Below are 18,122 nucleotides of genomic sequence, written 5' to 3' on the forward strand. Positions count from 1 at the left end.
TTTCATAATGATCAAACAAGTTGAAATTTTATTGATATGTACTCAACATTTCATTGGCTTGAGAAAAAATGTTGGAATCTATTGTCCCATTCTACTTTGTGATTGGTTACATGTAACTTTGTCTTGGTGGCCCTGGTAACAGTAGCCGCACTGTAACTCCCAAGAGCGCCAAAGAACAAAATTGTAGAAAAAATCCAAAATTTCATGTTGCAAAATATTGCAAAACTATTGGGACCATGAAATAGAACTGCTTAATGCACTTCACTTGAATAGTCGCACAACAGGATTTCTTCAAGAGACTCAAAAGCTAAAACCACACTGCATGTTTCCGTAACTGACTCTGGGAGCGGAAAGATTAATATGATGCACTCCCGGGGGGGGGGGTACTCCCATATGTGGCCTATAGGTATGTGCCGCCCGATAGGGTTAGTTTTTGAGGTTCTCGTCCTTAAATAGGGTATCATTTTTGCTACTTTTGGCAATGTGTTCCCGCTGTGATCCTAGATAGGGTACCTAAATCTAGCAAAATAAACGCCCAGCTAAACGAGAAAAAGAAATCAAAACTGATTTTCTGTTCAGGTATTAGAAAAGCGATTTTAAAGATTTGTGTCTTGCCGTACGCGGTTTGCCGTTATTTGGGTCGTCACGGAACGTTTCTCCTCCCCTTAAATAGGGTGTCATTTTTCGGTTTGGGCCAAAGGGTATCATTTTCGCCTTTATCCTTAAATAGGGTCAGGGTTTAAGAACCTTGGCGGCACACCCCTATCCGAAATGTATGGGAGTACCCCCCGGGGATGCACTATTGACTAACCATAATATTTTTTACACATCAATTTTACCCACTAAAGATACCCGAGTGAACAGTTTTGCTGCTCTTTCAGTGAGGTCTGATGCAGAGAAAGGAGGAGCATTTAATTTTTTTGCATAATGCAAAGGCAAATTATCTTTAAAACCACACTGCGTGGTCCTTGCTACCTCTTCATAGCCAAATTTATAGCCTTTCACTTTGTCTGTCAACTGTGGTATGAAAATTCTGTAATTTAATGCAGCCCATAAAATAACCAAGGCCCCTGGTGTCCAAGTGAAAATTTGCCCAACCAACACATCCAACTTACAATCGTAAAAAAATATAGCTAACCCACTGTTAGACACCTGAATCGCTGGAACAAGAGAACCTTTAGCTTTATGACGCTTGCTATAAACATATGAAAATGTTATTGCTGTAGCAATAACTTGAGAGAAGTTCCTGCCCTCCAAGGTGTTGCTTGCATCACGTTTGCCCTCTATTGGAGTTGATCTTCCTGGACTGTCACCTAAAACATAACAAACATTAATTACAATTACTGGAATTTTGTTTGGTCGTAAAAAGCTACAATTACATGGCTACTGTGAAAAGTGGGTCTTTGCTATGATTTATTGACAGGCAGCACGTTTCTGTCATTCGCTGGAGCAAGAATAACCTGTAGTTTTTACGCTTCAAATGTTGAATAGGGTACTTCCGCCTCCTCAACAAGATTTTTATCCCAATTAATATTTACAACAATATTGATTATGAAAATGAAAATAAAGAAATCTTGATCTAATCATTGTTGTGGAAGAACTGCACATGCGTGAAAGGGAAACTGTGGTCTAATCATTAACTGACACCAAAAAACCCACGCTAATAAAAACCAATTAAAATCCTGTATTTCACGTAGCGCAGTTGGACAAAGCTAAGAACCAATCAGATTATTATGTTGCTAGAGTGGGAACCAAGCCTAAAAGTAGTTTCCTGCTAAACTACAGCATCTGGCCTCATTAAGTGATTTAGCATGACAAAACCAAAAAAAAACGTTTCCACTGTAGTAAAATGGCCTTGTTTGACATACTGCATGGTTTTCTTACTTGTTTCCATTTCCGCATCCGCTTCCTCTAATTCCATACCCTCTTCCAATTTCTCTGTGACAATTGGAACATCTGATGTGGCTACAAAGAGAAAGGTAAGTTAAGTAAATGCTACCCATATCACGTGGAGACTTCATCAATGAAGGCACTCCAAAAGCTATGATAGATATTGTCTTCCCAGAACTGAGCATCTTTTAAAAATATGGACACTTCCAACATATCACAATAGCCATATGAACAATAGAAATCAAAACCTGTGTCACAATGACCAAGAGTTTTTCCAACACTTCTAATGCAGAATACTAATTACAGAATAACTAAGACAACGACCACGCGTGTGCTGTCCCTGAGGACCTCCTCAGTTGTTTCAAAGTACTAAAGAAATGCAAGAACAAATTTGACTGTCTTGTCAACGAGATACTTTACATCAAGCAATTAACACCGAGTCTGAACGTGCAAACGGATTCAATCCGTGCTAAAGTATTTGTATAGCTACCACCATTATGCAAATGTTTATCTCTTTGAACCTCGCATTTAATTACTTATTCTCAATTTACCCTTGATAATGGCGTCATGATGTCGCCGAAACGTCGGGCAATAATATCGTTTGTTTTTACCTGTTTGTGTATAACCAAATCACTGTTAATAGAATACTAATTTAGTTTAAATAAAAAAAGCCTCTGGTCAAGCCTGAATGCCAGACGTATTAAATAAAATATTGCATGCAATTGGCAAAGGACAAAAGACCTTCACCAATGCTAGTGGTAATCTTGTCTTTCATCACCTGGGCAATCCAAACGAACAATCACGTCTGGCTCCCCAAACCAGGCTTCTAAGTTGCCTATAACAATAAAACAGAAATATCAAAGCCCATCTCAGATGGATATTGAACTGGAGTGCTGCGACATGAACTCATTGGTTTATTTATCAAACAAATGAATAAAAACATTCTTGTGTATGAACAGTGATAAATCATTGACACCATTATACATCATTATAGAAACCCACACCTCCCAGTAGTATGCCAATCTGAACTCTACGTAGGCAAACGCGATGGAATGTGCGTAACAATAGAATGGAATTATTGGAATGTGATGTGCAACAATAGGGAAATCGGAACCAATCAAAGCATCGGAACAAATCAACGCAACCTTGTCGTACAATCCGAACTGATCCACGCAGCTTATCGCAAGATCTGAGGGCTGATCTACTGAAATTCGCGTCAAAGTTTTTCGCATGATCAATTGAAGGTATTTCGTTCAAATCGGTTGAGGGCTCAGGACTGTATATCTTACACAAAAGCTTTCTGTATTTTGTACTAGCAAGTCTGGAATAGGGTAGGAATTTTTCACATCTAGTCTAGAATAGGGTCGCAAAATGCAGCTGAACATGGGCTAGTATAGGGTTAGGGTATCAGAGTCCCAGCGGCACACCCTTACCCAAAAATATCCAGAGTGAACCACCCGGGTGTCTACCATGGGTTTCAGAGTGTGTCTCACCAATCACAATGTTTTGAATTGACGGTAAATCGGCTCTCAGGGTTCTGTATTCTTACGCGAAAGCGCTCTTTATTTCTAATTATAATATAGATAGGAGTCTGCGCGCGCTCTGATTGGCTAAAAACCTATGTTTTATCAGAGTATAAAACATAGAAAAATCATGTTTTATTGTCTTTCTTCAGCTTTCTTCAAGTGCTTCGCGCCTCGTTGGTTATAACCACTCGTATCCAAGGGCGAATGGAATATTTGTTTTATTAAATTGCTTTTTACTGAAGTATAAATCCACTGGACATTTCATTTTGATGTTACAAATGAAGTGATAGTATGAGGAGGCGGGAAAAACTTGTGGCTCGGTGTTCACTCCTTGAGTTGAATGAAACACGCAACGACAGCGAGCGAGAGAGTTTTGTTTCGAAGATTTTCATTGATAATCTCCTCTAAATCGTCTATTCATACTGGAAAATTGTGCCAACGATTAAGGTTTACGGGAAGATCCGAAGCAATAGCTTTTCTGGAAATTATTCGTCTTGTGCAAGACGAGCGAAGCAAGTGTTTATATATTGTACTTGTTTATGGCTCCACGGCTGTCATCAAGACTTCTACATTATGCTGAGACGAAATTGCACTCAGAGTCGGTGAAGTTCATTGAAGTTCAAAAAGACAAGATCAAGATTGAAAGGTAACAAACTTACGTCGAACACTGAATGAAATTGTGTCAGTTTTCTGGTCTTCCTGTAAACTATTTGTTGCTTTTCATCTTCGTTCACTGACGTTCAGTCGCTCTTGTTGTACATTTACAAGTATTTTAATTTAACTTTTCACTCGCGGCATCTAAAATCTATATCATAAAGCAAAGAAAGAAGCCTAAGCCATGTTTTATACTGTCATAAAACACTCTGGGTATTTGAGAACACTTGAGAAATGTAGAAAACATTCGCCTGCGGCTCATGTTTTCTAAATTTCCCTCGTGTTCTCAAATGCCTGTCGTGTTTTATGGCAGTATAAGACATGGCTTACTAGGCTTCTTTATTTGTTAACTATACATAGCTTACTAACAAGAAAATATATTTTTGTTACTAGCTTATTTAGCAGTAACTTGCACAAGTTACAGTTTACCAGCAAAACTCATGGACCCATCGGGGCCCTATTTTTATTATTTAAGTAGTGTTACAACTATACACAGTAAGACTGTTACAACACAAGAAAGAAACAAAACAGAAAATTTAACACGAGCAAACAAAACAAGTGATGTACAAATGTATGCTGACAGAATTATTATCATAGACAAGATTTGGTCTGGTAGTCCCTTTCATATAATTTATGGACCTTGCATTGCTAAAACCATGGACTAAGAAAATACTGTACTCACCCAAGGCAAGTCCTTCCCAGCCAACCTCTTTGGTAGTTTTTATTTTAAGGCAACGTCCACGACTTCGAAAGTCAGACAGATCTTCATCATAAGCACTGTTCACAACACAATGGCCGTTGACAAGAGGCATTACGATTTTGTCGATTCGATCCAGATTCCCACTACTTCTGGCTTTCATCGGGAAATTTTCAAGCGTGCAATTTTCCATGGCTTTGACCAATGTTTCAAATGCTTCACGTTTTTCTTTTGATTCCACCATTCCTTTGCAAGCAGCGTCAACGAACTCAAGTACGCTTTCAAAGAGTTTGGCTCCTGGCAAAGCAATAACGAAAAAAGGATCCTTTTTATGGACCCTCACATTTAAGTTAAGGCTACTGAATGGCACATTGTACGTATTAAAATGGTCGACTGTTTTTAACACTAGAAAGGCTACATCATTAACTGCACAACGAATTAAGTCCAAAATTGCAGTTTGCACTCCTTCCATGTCTGCCAAAAACAAGTGCAACGCGCGGGGGAAGGTGGGAAGGGGGTCGCTATTTTGATTACGACGTCGAGATAAATGTTCTATAGGGGATTTGTTTTATTGTGCCTTTCGTGTTACTGTCAATCACTTTCAAAGCTTCTGGGTTGAAAACTAGGCTTTCTGTTAGAGTATGTAACATACTACGCTATCATATACATGAATTTATGAAAACCAGGTCAAAGAAAAGTCTCCTCGGTCTCTTTGGTCATGTAGCTTTGGGGCTTAAGTAGGCTTAAAAGAAGGCCTTGAAACAGAAAAAAAAAAAATGATAAACAGCGCGAAAGGGTTAATAAGTCAAAGGAGACGAGAAAAAAAAAATGACATTTCTTTTAGTTTTTATATCGTCTACTTTGGAGATAGTTTCTGGCCAGAAAAAAACGTTTTCGACGGATTTCGCACCAAGCGCTGAAAATAACGTTGACCCCTTTTTCAAAAAATCAGACATATATATTTTTAGTTGGATTTTGAGCCTTTCGCGTGAGAACCTTTTGTAGTTGGAATAAACCTTTGTTTTTATCTTTAACTGTGAAATCGTGAAGTTCAGCGCAAGCATTCACGACAAAGGTTTCTGAATTGACAAGTGAATCAAGAGTTTCGTATATCGTGTTGTGAATGTCACAACTTTTATCGAGCGACAAAAGTAGCTTTAGTTTTAGTTCAAATTTTAGGGGTGAGGAGTCTAAATGTTTCTTTATGTTAGATGCACGCTTTTTAATTTTCGATATCTTTACAAGATAACCCAGGATTAAAAGTTTATCGAGGGTTCAATTTCTCGTTGATAAAAGTGTTTTTATTGCTTATGTTTTGTGGAGCTTGAGATTAGTCGGTCCAGACCAACTACCTTTATAATTCGTCTTGGCAGACGAATTATGAAGATAGTTGGTCTGGACCGATAATCCGTCTGTTTTCCCGTATTTATACACAGACGAATTATCGCACGAACTGAAAAATGCTCGCCTAATTAAAATGCAAGTTCGTCCAGACGGATCATCCGTCTCTAGTATAAATCGGGCCAATAAAGGAAATTAACGCGAGAGAGAGGGGGTAACATTTCAAAATGAAGGAAATTAACGCGACGTACACAACAGGAACAAGTTTATTTCAACACTTGTTGGCGTATAATCTTAAACGAAACAATGTTCGTGGTACTTTTCCCACTTCGAGCGCAGTATCAGTGATAGCGGCAAATGTCCACCCTGATAAAATACTGATAAAATACTGTAACGAGAAATTGGGGCTAAATAATGGAAATTAAGGTCATGAAAATTAACGCTCCACTTAATTAACGGTGCGGAAATTAACGTTAACAAAAATTAACGCGTTAAATTCGCGTTAATTTCATGACGTAAAAAAACATGCAAAGGCAAATAAAGTGAGATTGTGACATTACTGATAGCAGCTATAAGCTACGTGCAGTTACGCTTGCCACGTGAACGTTTTAGTAAACTCAGCATTCATGGACACTTTCATGCACGTTTTTGCTTCGCGTCACATCATCGTGTCACGTCATCCGTTTTTCATCTTTTAGCTTTTTGAGTCGAGCAGAAACGCTCATCTGTCCCTCAAATTTTATTCGCATTTACCTAATGCTAAAAAGGATCAAAGGTTACACTTTAATAAATATTCTTGTGATGAAATAGAATTCGCGCTACGAAGCCTGAGAGCGGGCCTGAGAGCACGAACCATCAATGACGCAATTCCCTTGGAAAGTGGAATTGTGTTACTTTATCGAACGCTTATTTGAAGAGAAAAACCTATCAATGACCCATTCACGCGAGCAAACATTCAAGGGCCTATATAAAGTTAGCCTGCGTTGCAGACGAACAAAACCCCGGGGTTTTGTTCGTCTGCATCATTGAACGCTTATTTGAAAAAAAATATATCAATGACCCATTCACGCAAGAAAACATTCAAAGACAAATTAAGTGAGATTGTGACATTACTGATAGCAGCTATGAACTAAATGTAGTTACGCTTAATTTAAATCATATAAAAAATTATTACGTTCGCCATGTGTTGTGTTTTAGTTTTATTTTTAAACTCCACAGCACGTTTTTGTTTCGCGTCACGTCACCTCGTGACACGTCATCCGTTTTTCATCTTTTTTTCGAGGAGAAACACGAAGTGCTCGGGCGTATTTTTCTCTCAAAGTTTATCCGCTGCTCAAAAATAACGCTATCTGTGCTGAAAAGAAAAGAAAAGGAAACATTTTCGCAAAACAAATTCACCAATTGTTTAAAAGGATCAAACGTAAATATTTTGGTGGTGAAAACTGAACACGAGCCAAAAATGCGAAAATGCGAAGGTCGACACTTCATTCATCGAATTACCATGAGGTTAGTCGAAGAGCCTTTGATTAGCATTCTCTATATACCACATATAACCTATAACCATACGTCGATTTGTTTCACTGCAAATTAATTTGACCCCTTATATCTCCAGTCTGATATTCATTGCTCTCCCGATCTCACAACATTCACCGCAAATATTAGGAATATTTCCGCATTTCTAGCGCGCATCGTGCTGTTCGTGCATGGGCATCATAAGGCAGCAATTGGAGTCATCACAATTGAACTGAACTAAACATCAATCCTTTTGGAAATTTAGATGGCAGCCTTGTTAGAAACCCCTGATAATTCTGAGGCGCCCAGTAAAGAAATTGTCAGTGAAGTCTTCATGCCAAGAGACACACTCGATCAGCCATGCGATGTAATCTTGGTGGTCGAAGATGGCAAAGAATTCAAAGCTCACAAACAAGTTCTTTCAGAAGCAAGTCCTTTCTTTGAAAAGCTGCTGAACAGCGACATGAAAGAGTCTAAAGAAGGAGTTGTTCGGCTGGAGATGTTTAGCGAGTCTGTTATGGGAAATACACTGGAGTTTATTTACACCGGTAATGTTCAGATATTGACCAAAGACAATGATGCCCGAGACCTGATCATTATGGCCGACTATTTGTTGCTTCAAAACCTGAAAACTCTCGCTGGTGGAGTTTTACTACAGCTGTTGAATGTTTCCAATTGTGTTTCAAATTACTACGTCTTCGAAAGATATCAATGCGAAGAACTTTTTTCCAAGATCCAAAAATTCATCCTTGCAAATTTCAGCGCCGTATACGCAGCCAACCGAATGGAGGTTTTGAATATGTCGAGCAGAGAAATTGAAATGTTCATTTCAAGTAATGAAATAAATGTAAGCGCCGAGGAAGATGTTTTTAATATCATTTTATCATGGATTGATCATGACAAAAGCAAGCGAAAGAAACATTTTGCCGAGTTGTTTCTCCACGTTCGCCTGGTTTATGTATCGCGTGACTTTCTGTGCAGTGCTGTCGTGACAAACGATCTCGTGAAAGACAGTGAAGGCTGTTTGGATCTTGTAGAGGACGCACTGAAAATGATTGAGTCTAAAGACTTCAGTAATCTATCTGTTACACCTAGAAAGTCGCTTGAGACACCTGTTATAGTCGTCGAAACAAATAGCCAATTTGTCTTCGGAGATATTCTGTGTTATTTCCCTCGTGAAGATATGTGGCGTATTTTAGGCAGGAGTGCAAATATACAGGATACCGGTATACGTTCTCACCACGACCATATCAATACAGCCCTGAATGTCAATAAAAGTGAATTTGTTTGTTGTCGTGGTAAACTATATGAATTCCTGGAGTCATTCGATTCCTATGATCCGTTGTCATTCGAAAGCCAACTGGTAAGATATAATCCACTTTCAAATAACTGGTTACCAATTCCATATACTTGGGCCAAATACGGAAATTTGCGGCAACTATTTGTTACAAATGAAGATGAAATGTACGCCTTGGTATCTGAGCCATGTTGTCAGTACCACCTGTACCATGGCCGATTAAGTTGGGAGGAGACAATCAGTGAGTTCTGTGGCAAAGAAAAACATGTTTCCTTCATCATAAAGTACAAACCCAAATCAAACTCATGGGAAGACATAACATCATTTGATCATTTGCATAGATACAATGTTTGCATTGTAGCCAATGATGATTTTTTTTATTTTGTTGGAGGTGTAAAATTTGAGCATCGTTTTAGTCGTTTCGCATACGACGCAAAGACTGATGTAGACAGATACGACCTTAGAAAAGACCATTGGAGCAAAGTGGCTGACATTCATGAGGGCTGCAGGTATCATTGGGGAGCTGCGGTGAACGAAAAAATTTTCATTGTTGGTCATCTTGAAAGGGACGAGCGGTTGAATCAATGTCAAGTGTACAATGAAACGACAAATGAGTGGCAGGTCATTGCAAGCCCGAGTGGCAGAAAACTCTTGTCTGTTGATGGTAAACTGTATGCTGTAAACAATACAAGGTACGAATCGGCTGACGAATATTTGAAAGTCCAATGTTATGACCATGTGAAGGATAAATGGAACCTGAAAACTGAAACACAAATCTCGCTTCACGACCTAGGTTGTACAACGACTTCAATGAGGATTTACAAAGAATTCCTCGCCGACCATCTGCAAGCAGTTGAAAGGTTCATTCCTTCTACCACACGTTCCTCTCGTAAACGCAAATGTTTCATCATGTAACACGTGACCATGATCGAGCTATTGTAAACTGACAAATCAAAACCTCCGTGACAACAAAAGCAAATCAATTGACCAATCACTGACCAAGTTCCAAAGCTCCATTCTTACTGAACTCTCTATTGAACAAGATGTCGAACATTTCGCACAGGACCAAGGGGATAAGGGTATAATCATGGACCGCGCAGCAAGTATTTGAGTGAGGGGGGGGGGGTGGGGAGGGGGGGGGTCTTAAATACGAACACGTTAGTGTGAGCCAGCAAGGGGTCCAGGGACAGGCCACCCCGGGAAAATTTGGATTTTAATTTTTTTTCAGATACCGGAAAATGCATTTAAAAGTTGAAAAATTTAAACGTTCATCGCTTAAAATATTGTTGCAATGTTTTTAAAGAAACGTTGCAAAAACTTTCGATAAAACTTCTCATTGAACCTTTAAAACTTACATCAAGACACAATCTTTTCTCACCATGTTAAAGTAGCAGTAACTGAAATGATACCGAAACGAATAAAAAGAGAAAACACAATTTCACTTTCAGTGCTACAAAAATAAAAATAATAATCGTACCTTTAGCAATTGAACTCGACAATGAACCGTGTCGCTTGTAAACCCATTCATGCGTAAACGCGAATTTTTAAAATTCACCTTAATTTCATGGAGCGTAAATTTCCTATAATAAGGTATAACTGAAAACTTTCAAAAAAAAAAAACTTTCAGTTGTCGGCATTTACTTGTTCTTTATTTATCGTAGTTGAAGGCGAGTCTATTTTGGTAATCAGTAGTAATTGCTCGAAATTGCTGAACATTGCTTTTGTCTTTTGTGGCTGGTCTGACACGCATAAGGACCCTCCTGAAAACCACCCCTAGGTGATTGGAGGCCTCCTCTTAATATATTATGTATTATTTATGATTCGTCTCCGCCAAGAGACTCATCAGAGACCTTTCGGTGAAAGCTAACTCGTCGAACATCGCGTTCGAAGTCCCGCTAGCGTCGAAATGATGGTGCAATCTGGCCTTACATCGCGTAAGCATTCCCAATTGCGTAACGTGTAAATTGTAAATGAATACTTTCGTGGCTGGTCTGACACGCATATCACCAGCTTCTAGAAACGGCGTCAACAAACTAAGTGTTTTCAGTAAGTTTTTGTTTCTTTCTTAATTTGACTAATTTTCTTGCTACTGTGAAAACCCTCCCCCTGTGCAGTCCCTGTTTCAAAGTAAGTATGTTCTAGACACCTTAACTTCTTAACTCTCTTTATACTATAGTACAGACAGACAAGACGGACGGACAACGGACAGATTTCCGCCTGCGAAACAGCAGGCGGAAATTCTTCAGCGTTCCCGCAAGCTATGCAGATCAAATCTGCTTCTGGATTCATCACTGCGCTATAAACAATAAAGTCTAATTAAAATGATGATGATGAGTTCCCACTTTCAGTGTAATCGTAGCAGTGGTTTCCTTTCGAAGCGCGCGAAGCGAACGAAACTGCGAGCGACCAAGCGAAAAAACGAGAAGATGCGAGCGGGCAAATACGAGCGCGCAAAAAATTGGAAAGAAGCCGCGCCGGAAGGGGGTGCTTGCCCGAGGGGTACTCCGGCTTGTAAATGACGGGGATGATCGAAGGATTTCTTTGGGTTTGAAAATTTCGATTCCGGGATTTTTTTTGGTTGGAAGATTTGGGTGACTTGATTCAAATAAGGGTTTTTTGGGGGGTATTAAAAACAAACTAAAGTGCCTTGGCGCCGCCTTAGCGTATTTATGGTATGACGAATAATCAAACTGGAGTGTTATTGCCCCTCCTGGCAATTTAGGGGTAATTTAAGAAGGGATTTTTGGGGGAGTTATTTTTGGTCCAGGGATTTTTTTGGGTAATGTCGGAAGACTTAGGGATTTTCTTGGGTCCTGAGTTTTGCCTTCATTCGATCATCCCCGTCATTTACAAGTAGGAGTACCCCCCCCCCTGGGGGTGCTCGCAGGTTCGCCCCGCGTGCGTAGAAAGGAATCGACCGATACGCAGGCTAAATATGAATCTGGAAAACTTTTGCTCCTCTCAAAACGTATCTTCAGTAGCAGTAGCATCGTCGAATGCCTATCCACAGGGAACCCAAACGCTGTATTAGTTATTCATAATCTTAAAATAAAAATGTCCTTATTTACCTGCGTTCCTGTGTTTTTTTACCGGTTTGGGGGCGATTTGAATCAGAGCGAAAGCGGTTTACGTTGCGAGTTTTAAACGGTAATCGATCTGTCGCAATGCTAATACGACGCGCCTCAAGTTTCAATTGTTATTAACTCAAGTTACTAACACCATATTAACTATTAATACTCCTCGCGGGGAGTTTCGTGTTTCAATTTAATGGTCACGAGAAGAGAAGAGAGACAAGGGGTGAAACTTACTACGGGCGGTCGTACAATCTGTGACTACAGTTGATGTGACCAGTCTCGCGCGTGGATATGCGCGAGGAGACACGAGCCGACAGCCGGCAGCCTTTGGCGTCGAGTAACGGGACACGCGAAAATCACGGTTCAAATCCATCTCATTTCAACGTTGCTCACTGGTGAGTATTTGAATTTCCATTCTGTTTCACTCGGCTGTTTTCGAGATAAAAATTACGTTTATGTGTAAAAGTAGAACATATTTTAGCTTTTGTAAGCTTACCTTTTGCTCCCGGGCGCGACTATAGAAAGTAAATCAGTGAATAAGCAGTGAAAAAACATTTCTCCTTTCAATGTTACAAATTATTCAATTAAAATTTTGAATTTTGGGTTAACAGATTTAAGATACTAGAAACGGATGCCGCATCCATTTATCCTGGCTTAAACTCCGTGGAAAAACTACATCCGTTAGCGATCTTATTGAGCGTTACCAAACAGCAACCCCAGACAAAGAAAAATTGCCTGGCACATTTCGAAATTTGCCGAATTTCTTTGCGACGATGTTACATTTCCTCCTTCTTCCGACATTCGCCGGTCCATCCACGCAGATAACAAAGAGATTGCGCAGTACGGACTGTAATTCATCTTTAATAGTTAATAATAACAGTTAAAGTAAAACTTGAGACATAATTGAGGCGTGTCGTATTGACATTGCGACAGATCGATTACCGTTTAAAACTCGCAACATAAACCACCTTCGCTCTGATTCAAATCGCCCCCAAAACCGGTTAAAAAAAACCCCACAGGAACGCAGGTAAATAAGGACATTTTTATTTTAAGATTATGAATAACTAATACAGCGTTTGGGTTCCCTGTGGCCTATCTATCTACAGTGGAACCCCGATATAACGATATGCCAAGGGAGCAGTAAAATTACATCGTTATATCGAAGAATCGTTATAAACTCTCGATATAACGACATGGCCGTAAAATGACCAAAAGTATCGTTATATCGGGGTAAACCTAACAAGTACTTTTTACTGCATATTAGAGGAGGATAAAGATAATAATTTTGATAAGAAGGCTTGTCAACCTGCGCTAAAGCGCTTTAAAGAAACTTGTTTAAAAAGCAATATTTGTTCAGTGTTTTTGAAAAAGTTCAGAAGATATATTAAAATATTTACAATATTGTTATGATCATTTTGAATTCGTTAATTTTGCATGCGTTCAACCAAAGTCTTTATCATGAGCCTATAACAGACAAAGTACATTGTGAAATAAGTTAGATTCTGCAATATACAGACAAACAATAAAGTTTTATCTCTAACTATAACAACGATGATATATTTTAACTATGATGTTATTTCCATTTATTTTCCCACAAAACTTAAACGAAATGCTGAAACAAGGGAAACTCGACATATGAAAATTGTAATGGCGTCATTCTTGATGCTCGCTAGCTCGTAGCTTCAGCGTGGCAAGACTACAACATTTTTCTTTCTTATTGCAACTATAGCGATTTGTTAATGCAAAAATCGCATTTGTTCTTTGACAAAATAACAAAACTACACCCGTGATAAGGTTGAATCCCGTGATAGGGTGAATTTTGTTTAAGAGGGCGTGGTCAATTGTCACTGAAGGGCTTGATTTTCACAGAAACAGCGTAAAAACTCTCAGAAAATTCTTAAAATCATTTTTACAGTACACTAGCAATGCTTTAAATGAATTTCTGGATGTATTATGCTTAAAATAGCTAAAGGAAAGAAAATTCCTTATTTGGACCATGACGTCATAATTAAATGCATCAAAACATCATCGTAACGCAAGAATTAAGCTTGGCAACATTGATTTTCGAAATCAGCGTACTCGATTTAGTAAATATAGCCATGTTGCCAAAAATCAGACAAACATATCAAAATAGGTCACCAAGGGTGACATGAGTCTAATGCCGTATGGCATAGTGATACAGATTGCGCGGTTTTCGTAAGCCGGTTAAAATTGGTTAGAGGTTTGTGTTCGGGAGTTTAATTTAAAATGCTTATAGCAAGCTAGGGGCATCGTGGATGATTATGGATGAAAACGAAACAGTCATAAATGTTATATGCTTCACAAAATTTAAAGTATGAACAGGAGGTGATGTTACTTCTTCCGTATTGTCCGTAAAAGCAGAAACGATTAAACATTTGGACAAGATTGCGTGACGATTTACAAAAAGCATGTTCATTACAACAAGGTTTGAAGAACTTCACATCGTTTTCTTTCAGATTTTTCACCATTTTGATAATGACTCTTGAAACAAATTTTGCAATAAAAGCACTTGAAATAGTGACTGTTACTCCATTGTACTGTAAGCACTTAGTGACAGATTTTCCTAAAAACGGGTGTAAATGCTCACGTCAATATAATGATGACCTTTTGAACGCTGGAAACTAGGCAATTATTATCGAGCTACCATACACAGGAGCGAAGACTGTTTATCATGATGTACAAATTTCGCGAATCATCACTTCCATATCAATGTAACCATTTTTAGTGCAGAATGCACTATTGTGATGGTTTGTTGGGGCTGTCGTCCGCTAACCCGCTAGTGCGCTAACGTGTAAACTTTAATAGTCAATTAATTAATTAATATCAATTAATTAATTATTCCTGTGGAGGGGGTTGGGGTGGGAGCACCTGACCATACCCCCCAAGTAAAACGTGAAGCACATCTGAAGCACGTTACTTTTATATGAGGATCTCCAAGGTATATATTTGTTTCAGTAAAACCTTTGCTCTCCTTGTGGTACTACTCAACGTAATTTACACCAAACGCATGCGCAGATTAGTCCACGTTGTTTTCTGGAACTATCATGAACATCGCTTGTACTGCGTGTTTGCGGTAGGCTGCAGACTTCTTGGCGCCAAGTAAAAACCGCAAATTAATTAAATTAGATTTTGAGACTTTCACAGCGCTTTCGTAATTAGGTATGCAAAAACTTGCACCGGGATTTTCGGCGTGAACACCTGACAACCAGGAAACAAATATCCTAGCTGTACTGTGTTTTAAAAAACCTGTCGAAAAATATGTTTTTTGATTAGATTTGTTTCTTTAGTTTTTGAGAATCGTCTTTCGTGCAGTCTAAACCGTAACTTAATTAAATTAAACAAATGTCATCGATGCCGCCGTAAAACAAACAAAAAACAAAAGTTTCATGTTATCGCATTTTCAAGGAAGACAAAAGTATTTTGTTACAAACGAACAAAAGTGTCGTGTTACGGTTGCAAAGATTAGCGTAAGGAACACCTGGGAAAGTAGCCTGTGAACAGTTTTTTCCGAAAGTAAAATAAAGCAGATAAACACGAACATATATAAAACATCATACTTTCAATTGTTCCATATTGCATTCTGCACTTACCAAATCATCGAGATTTTTTGATTTTTCTAGCTGTAAGAAGAACTTAAGATCTCTGAGAGTCGTAAAAGCATGAAATTCGATTTCAGTGTATGACAAAGGCCGGGACAGTGTAATGACGTTATTTGTAGATTACGAAATGTTTTGTCTTCCTCTTCCAAGCTATGCCTGTATAATTCCTTTGTGATGTCTTATTTTACTTATTGCTCTTCGATATGGCATAATTGTCTAAAATCAGACAGCGATAAACTAGAGAAACTTCACGAAAGAGCCCTACGTTACATCTATAAGGGCAGGTCTTCTAGCTCCGCTTCTCTGTGCAGCCGCATAGGCTACACATTAAGTGAACGTCGCATTCAAGATACACTTATTATAATATTCAAATGCCTTAACAACTTAGCACCTGTGTATCTTAAGGACCTCTTCTGTGTCAGGGACAATATCAAGAACTTGAGAGGCATTAATAAGATTGTCTTACCTAAGGTCAATACGACCAAGTATGGACTGAAGTCTGTAAGATACTGGGCGGCAAACGCCTGGAATCAACTGCCAGACCGAGTAAGAACAATTGCTACACTACAGGCCTTTCGTAATGCTGTGCGCAGCTAGATAGTCCCTTTTTAATTTTAATTTAATTTAATACTTATTTATTAATGAATTTTTCGTTCTGTATATATTTTTACATTTGTAATTTATTTTCTCGGCATATTAGCATATGTTTTGCTAGGGGCCTAGCCAGCCCCCGTCAGCTCCGAGGGTAAATAAATTTTATTGATTGATTGATTGATTGATACTGCAAAGCGGCCAAACAAACGCATTTTGATTTAGTCGCGTAACTTGATTTACATTTATCCATGTACATCTTTTATTTTTGAAGGTTTTTGTTTGCACTGTAAAGAAAAAATTGGTCAAAATTCGAATGACTTAAATACAAAAACCGAGGTAAAGTTTTCTATTTTTTAAAACAAAATAAATATTTGGTCGCATTGTGTAAATAAACGCGAGTCGCCGTCGAAATATTTTTCTCAAAGACGTCTTGCTTTTTAAGCAAGACGAAAACACAAGTGCTTAACTGAACTGAAAACGAAGATTTATTTTCACAAAAAGCTTACAAATGTCTTAACTGGAAAATTATTTCGTCCTGTTCAAGTGTTGAATAATCGTGACTTGAGAAAGAACTTTTAATTATGCGTGGGAACACGTGTCGCTGATTGGCTGTTTTTAATTGAAACTAATCGTGTGTGTCCGTACGGAGTCCGTTCTTGCAGCTGATCATTGTTTTCTACATTACAGCGAACGATTATCGATCCCGAACCATTCCCTTGGGATTGCTAACAGCTTTTTAGTGCAGAATGCACTTTTGTGATGGTTTGGTGGGCTGTCATCTGCTAAACCCCTAACGCGCTAATGTGTAAACTTTTAATCACCAATTAATTAATTAATATCAATTAATTAATTATTCCTTGTGGAGGGGGTGGGGGTGGGGAGCACCTGACCGTACCCCTAGGTAAAACCTGGAGCACATCTGCGTTACTATCATATGAAGATCTCAAACGTATATATTTGTTTCAGAAAACCCTTTGCTCTCCTTGTGGTACTACTCGACGTTCTAGGGCAACGTTCTTTACGCCAAACGCATGCGCAGTTTAGTCTACGTTTTATGCTGGAACTCTCATGAACATCACTTGTATTGCGTGTTTGTGGTAGGATTCCTGCAGACTTCGTGGTGCCAAGTGAAAACCGCAAATTAATTAAATTAGATTTTTAGACTTTCATAGCGCTTTCGTAATTAGGAAGGCAAAAACTTGCACCGGGATTTTCGGCGTCAAACTCCTCATAACCAGGAAACAGATATCCTAGCTGTACTGCGTTTTAAAAACCCTTTCGAAAAAGATGTTTTTTGATTAGATTTGTTCTTTAGTTTTTGAGAATCGTCTTTCGTGCAGTTTAAACCGTAACTTAATTAAATTAAACAAATGTCATCGATGTCGCCGTAAAACAAACAAAAAACAAGAGTTTCATGTTACGGCATTTTTAAGGAAAACAAAAGTATTTTGTTACAAACGAACAAAAGTGTCGTGTTACGTTTGCAAAGATTAACGTAAGGAACACCTGGGAAAGAATACAAGTAGCCTGTGAACAGTTTTTCCGAAAGTAAAATAAAGCAAATAAACACGAACATATATAAAACATCATACTTTCAATTGTTCCATATTGCATTCTGCACTTACCAAATCATTGAGATTTTTTCATATAACAAAGAGTCTAATGCGCATGCGCAAAGCGCACGCAAGCATTAGACTCAAAAATGCCCGTGGGTGTCACATTTTGGACTCCTGGGTACCTGACTACAGCATATAAGATTTGGGATGATGCCACAAAGGGAGGAATGTTGCGTGACGACACTAAAAACAGCTGCGAGGGAGACTAGCTCTCACAATATCGACCGCAAATATTCGGAATATTTTTAATTGCATTTCTAACGCGCTTCGCGCATGGGCATCATCAGCCAGCAATTGGAGT

The 18,122-nt window shown here is 38.7% G+C and overlaps 2 protein-coding genes across 2 annotated transcripts; one reads left to right on the top strand and one right to left on the bottom strand.

Moving 5' to 3' along the window:
- Window positions 1–799: 799 nt before the first annotated feature.
- On the bottom strand, window positions 800–5,278 carry LOC144666021 (uncharacterized). Its single transcript, XM_078527373.1, has 4 exons — window positions 4,753–5,278; window positions 2,669–2,725; window positions 1,885–1,965; window positions 800–1,313 (listed from the first exon to the last, which is right to left on the bottom strand). Exons 1-4 carry the CDS (start codon window positions 5,237–5,239, stop codon window positions 823–825), a joined length of 1,116 nt encoding a protein of 371 aa, XP_078383499.1. The 5' UTR covers window positions 5,240–5,278; the 3' UTR covers window positions 800–822.
- Window positions 5,279–7,402: 2,124 nt separating this feature from the next.
- On the top strand, window positions 7,403–10,004 carry LOC144664676 (kelch-like protein 40). The gene is made up of 2 exons (XM_078525860.1): window positions 7,403–7,614; window positions 7,886–10,004. The coding sequence occupies exons 1-2, from the start codon at window positions 7,576–7,578 to the stop codon at window positions 9,830–9,832; spliced, it is 1,986 nt and encodes a 661-aa protein (XP_078381986.1). The 5' UTR covers window positions 7,403–7,575; the 3' UTR covers window positions 9,833–10,004.
- Window positions 10,005–18,122: the final 8,118 nt, after the last annotated feature.

Source organism: Oculina patagonica, chromosome 9 (assembly GCF_052425735.1).
Source record: "Oculina patagonica isolate OP01 chromosome 9, crgOcupat, whole genome shotgun sequence".
Lineage (NCBI taxonomy): Eukaryota > Metazoa > Cnidaria > Anthozoa > Scleractinia > Oculinidae > Oculina > Oculina patagonica.

What these genes read in the sequence shown, in the direction of transcription:
- LOC144664676 (XM_078525860.1), top strand. Translation starts at nt 7,576, where the DNA reads ATGCGAAGGTCGACACTTCATTCATCGAATTACCATGAG. An exon ending in ATTCATCGAATTACCATGAG is followed by an intron (nt 7,615 to 7,885) that starts GTTAGTCGAAGA and finishes TTGGAAATTTAG; the next exon opens with ATGGCAGCCTTGTTAGAAAC.
- LOC144666021 (XM_078527373.1), bottom strand. Translation starts at nt 5,239, where the DNA reads ATGGAAGGAGTGCAAACTGCAATTTTGGACTTAATTCGTTGTGCAGTT. An exon ending in CTGGGAAGGACTTGCCTTGG is followed by an intron (nt 2,726 to 4,752) that starts GTGAGTACAGTA and finishes TTATTGTTATAG; the next exon opens with GCAACTTAGAAGCCTGGTTT. An exon ending in TGTTCGTTTGGATTGCCCAG is followed by an intron (nt 1,966 to 2,668) that starts GTGATGAAAGAC and finishes TTCTCTTTGTAG; the next exon opens with CCACATCAGATGTTCCAATT.